The sequence below is a fragment of the Myotis davidii genome, unplaced genomic scaffold (genome assembly GCF_000327345.1).
Source record: "Myotis davidii unplaced genomic scaffold, ASM32734v1 scaffold1493, whole genome shotgun sequence".
Classification (NCBI taxonomy): Eukaryota; Metazoa; Chordata; class Mammalia; order Chiroptera; family Vespertilionidae; genus Myotis; species Myotis davidii.
Genome location: NW_006284834.1, coordinates 425,326 through 429,758, shown reverse-complemented (window position 1 = coordinate 429,758; position 4,433 = coordinate 425,326). Strand labels below are relative to the sequence as shown.

Below are 4,433 nucleotides of genomic sequence, written 5' to 3'. Positions count from 1 at the left end.
GGAAAAGCATAGCATATATAGTGTTCAGCTGTATCTGAAGTTGCAGGCATCCTCTGGGGGCCGTGGAATATACCTCCCACGGGTAAGAGGGACTACTTACTATCAATCTATTTTCCTTCTATAGGGTAATATGTGTGCACATGTGTGTCTATTTTATATAAATATACACACATACACATACATTTCTAATATTTGTCCTCCCTAGTAACCAGTTTCTTAATGCTAATTTTAACTGAAAGCAATGTTTTTGATCCCCTCTACATATCATTCTCTCTCCTGTGAATAAGGCTGCTCTACGAAGCTAATGGGAGTTCAGGATTGCAAAAGACAACCTGTGGTAAAGAACACAAAGATGGCTACAGATATTTAAAGCAGGATTGTTTCTAAACAGCATGCTTTGTGTTCTGGTAATAAGTGCTGAAATTATATTCTTGATTTTTCCCAGACTATAGGCTGCTCTTCTCACAATCTTATGACTTGGGTCCCTTGGCAGGCGGGGCCAAGAGCACAACTCAAACACACACATAATAAAAGTAACTGGCTTCAGAGAGAAATAAACAAAGCTTCAGAGAGAAAAAAATTAAGAGTGAGTGAATGAGGGGAGAGGTGCTTCTTTTTTCAAAAGTCTAATATACACCTATCATTAACTGTTTCTTCTGGAAGAAACAAGTTATAGTATGATAGGCCACTGGAATAAATAACAAGAAACATTAAAATTCAAACTGGTAGGATGGAAGATAGCATAGGCATTGGTCTAAGAAAGAGCCTAGACATACAAACTCATTTCATTAAAAATGGGTTTGCCTTTGTAGATTAATAGCACCTTTATCAAGTTTCAGTTCTTTCTTTAAAATAGCTGAGATAAAAAATGAGATCTTTTCTAAATCTGAAAAGACAACATGGAATAATGCTGTAAACTTTTTGTGTGTGTATGAAAAGATATGAGAGAAAGAAAGTAGGCTGGGAAGAAACCCATCCCCCACTACCATCTGATTTCAGACTCTGCTCTTTAACAATGATTTTTAATATTTATTACTGACCTCAAGCAGTGAAAAGAATTAACATTTACTGAGTACAAACCCTATGTACTAGGCACTGTGTTAGCAGCTTTATGGCAATGGGAACAAAATATTGGAAATTTATGAGTTCACTTACATATTCTACATATGAAATCCATCTTCCAATTACGAAGAAAATTTTAATAGTGATACAAGTACAAGTACAAGATCTCTGGCCAGTGTCTAAACTCCCAGGCACTCACAGAGGAATTTCTAAATTTATATGGTAATGAGAACAAGCCTCTGAATTTGCCAGTCACACTAATTAGCAAGTGCAAATGTTTTAAACTAAAGAAAAATATAGATTGGCCTAAAAGGTATCACAACCTAGAGAAATTCTCATTTCTGTATTACAATTTATTGTATTTTTTGGTAAAAGCAGTTTTGTGTAATAGCATTAAAGTCACTTTGAGTGGTTATCTAAAACACTAAAAGAAAATTAAAATATATTAAGTTATATATGCCAGCTAAGGACAAATATATGCCATAAAAGGACAAATTTAGTGAACCCAAGTAATTTTATATGACCCTTATATGTTAAAGATGGTAAAAAAATGTTTTTTTTTATTTCACAGAGGACGGGAGAGAGAGAGCAGGGGGGAGGGGGAGAGGGAGGGGGATGGAAACATCAATGCTGAGAGAGAATCACTGATTGGCTGCCTCCTGCATGTCTACTAGGGAGCGAGCCCAAAACCCGGACATGTGCCCTGACCGGGAATCAAACCATGACCTCCTGGTTCAGAGGCTGATGCTCAACCACTGAACCACACCAGCCAGCAGTAAAAAAAATCTTTGAAAAGTCTTTGATCTTTGAAAAAAATCAATTGTGCAAGAAGCTTAAAAATCTTAAGTTTCTGGATTGAGGCTGATAGACTACACCAGTGGTCAGCAAACTCATTAGTCAACAGAGCCAAATATCAACAGTACAACGATTGAAATTTCTTTTGAGAGCCAAATTTTTTAAACTTAAACTATATAGGTAAGTACATTGTTATTAACTTAATTAGGGTACCCCTAAGGCTTAGGAAGAGCCACACTCAAGGGGCCAAAGAGCTGCATGTGGCTCATGAGCCGCAGTTTGCCGACCACGGGACTACATTGAAAACAACCTAGAGCTGAACTCTGCAGGAGTGAATTGAAAGCTTGCACCAAGCTAGAGTGTCACTGAAGGAAGAACCTGATATACTTTTAGCAACAATGTAAAGATGAGATGGGAAGCAGAGAATGCTAAGGACCTGTAAAGTCTTTTGAACTACAAGATAAAGAAAGGAACAAGATATTGGAAATATTGTGTTAATTTTATCAATGAAAAACCACCCATACTTAGCTTACTCAAAAGTAGATACAAAAGAAAGCAAATACAAAGACAAAGATGTAGAGAGAATAAGGGGGTAAGAAAGCCTGTAATAATGAAGGCACATCTATTTTTAAACAGTTTCTACTATTTTCCTTCTAAAACTAGATGTTTTACACAGTGCTTTGAAAGCCACTGTTTCCCAATCTGGTAGGGATGAAGGCTCAAGAATCTCAAAATCTTGCTCTCAAATCTTCAAATTTTTAATTATCCTTCTCTTGAGGTTTCTTTTGTCAAATAAAAGAATCATCTATCACTTTAGCAGCAGTTTGGCAATCTTCCATTGTAGGACTTGCTGTAAACCTCACTGGCTTACCTGATCGGTTGCTAGTGAAAACAAAAAAATAATGGAAATTTATTTTTAATAAAGCTGGGTTCAGAGCTGATGCCCTGAAAAATATATTTTTGCCGTCAGAAAAATGCAATCCAAATAGAATCCCTAATATAAGAGCATAAGACCTATACAAAATCCTTCCATAATATTTTGAAAAGCTAAGGTGGCATCAAGAATACTGTGTCAGTGTATAAAACATGAGCTCATGGCACTCTTTGTGGCCTGTTACAATGCAGTGTCGTCATCTTCCCTGCAGTCCCCTACCAGGAGTGAATGCTTGTCAGGTTCACTGGTACCAACGCTGTTTAGGGACCGTTTATCAGACAGTAGTGAGTTTATCGAGGCTCTGCTGTAATTAACAATCCGGTCCAGCAAACCCAGTTTAGGAGAATTTCTTGAGGCGTCATCTATTCCGACATGAATGCTGATTTCTGAAGGACTTTTCCGTCCCATCTGGCTTCGGGCATGCAGTTCGTAATTCTCATAAGTCGGTTTCCTATAACTGGACACATGCAAAAGTACACTAGTTTGAAGTAACCAAATGTGAACTAGATGCTTGTTACATTAAAAAATGAAGTTAAATTACTAACTTCTACCTGTATGAAATGTACAAAGGTGGTCCCTGCTAGGAAAGCTCAAAAGGAATGGTGTGTAGTCACATGATCAGAAATCCTACCTCTCAGAGCCAGTGTACTTGATTTTACCCCACTTGGAACTTGTGCTTGCTACATATAGACTACATAAGGTGATAATTACATAGCTGACATTTATTATTAAGACAGTTTGGGCTTACTGTAAGAATAAAACCTACCAAGACGGACTGTGGAAGACAAAAGTAATATAAAATACAAATGTGAACAAGCCATCATACTTACAGTTTAAGGAAGAGAGAAGAAAGTACTACTGAAACAGATGAAGCAGCCATTGCAGCAGATCCCATCCAAGGCTGCAAAACCAAACCAATTGGCATAAACACTCCTAGGAAACAGGTGTGGATAAGTTACAACAGATAGTACTAAACAGATCACCAATGTGTTTCTAATACATATTTACAAATCATTTCCTCATTTGATATTTATTTAGCAACTAATCTTCCTGTTGGTGGAGATTTATGTGGCTGTCAATTTTTCACTAATAGAGTATTGCTGTGAACATTCTTGTGCATGTCTCCCTGTGCACGTGTTTGAGAATTACTCTAGAGTACACACATAGAGGTGAAGCTGCTGGGTTATGACATGGGCACATTTTCAACTTTAGGTAGATATTCCTCAGTTGCTTTCCAAAGTGGCTGTACCAGATCACAGTACCATCAAAAACTCATCCACACTTGCTTTTGACAGACATTTTAATATTTGCTCATATGATGGGGCTGAGATAGACTTATTGTATTTTTAAATTTTTATGTACTTACCTGTATTTTCTACTTTTTCTACAGTGATCTTATATAACTTACATATAGTTTTAAAAAATAACTTGCTCCATGAATTAATCTGGATTTTTTAAAATTTATTGATTTGAGTGAGAGGAAGGGAGGAAGAGAGAAACATCAACTTGTTGTTCCATTTATTTATGCATCCATTGGTTGATTCTTTTTAAAAAATATTTTTATTATTGAACCCACAACCTTGGAGGATTGGGACAATGTTCTAACCATTCGGGGCTTCCTGGCCAGGGTTCCTTCTCCTTC

At 36.8% G+C, this 4,433-nt stretch overlaps 1 protein-coding gene across 2 annotated transcripts in view; it reads right to left on the bottom strand.

Annotated features, from left to right (window-relative positions):
* Positions 1–2,097: 2,097 nt before the first annotated feature.
* Positions 2,098–4,433, bottom strand: part of ATP7A (ATPase, Cu++ transporting, alpha polypeptide) — a 160,385-nt gene continuing 158,049 nt past the window's right edge. For both annotated transcript variants that reach the window (XM_006755060.2, XM_015557703.1), the window contains exons 22-23: positions 3,622–3,724; positions 2,098–3,248 (exon numbers count right to left, since the gene is read on the bottom strand). In XM_006755060.2, the coding sequence (XP_006755123.1) occupies positions 2,972–3,248; positions 3,622–3,724 (380 nt within the window). In that variant the 3' untranslated portion in view covers positions 2,098–2,971. The remainder of the gene's footprint in view (positions 3,249–3,621; positions 3,725–4,433) is intronic.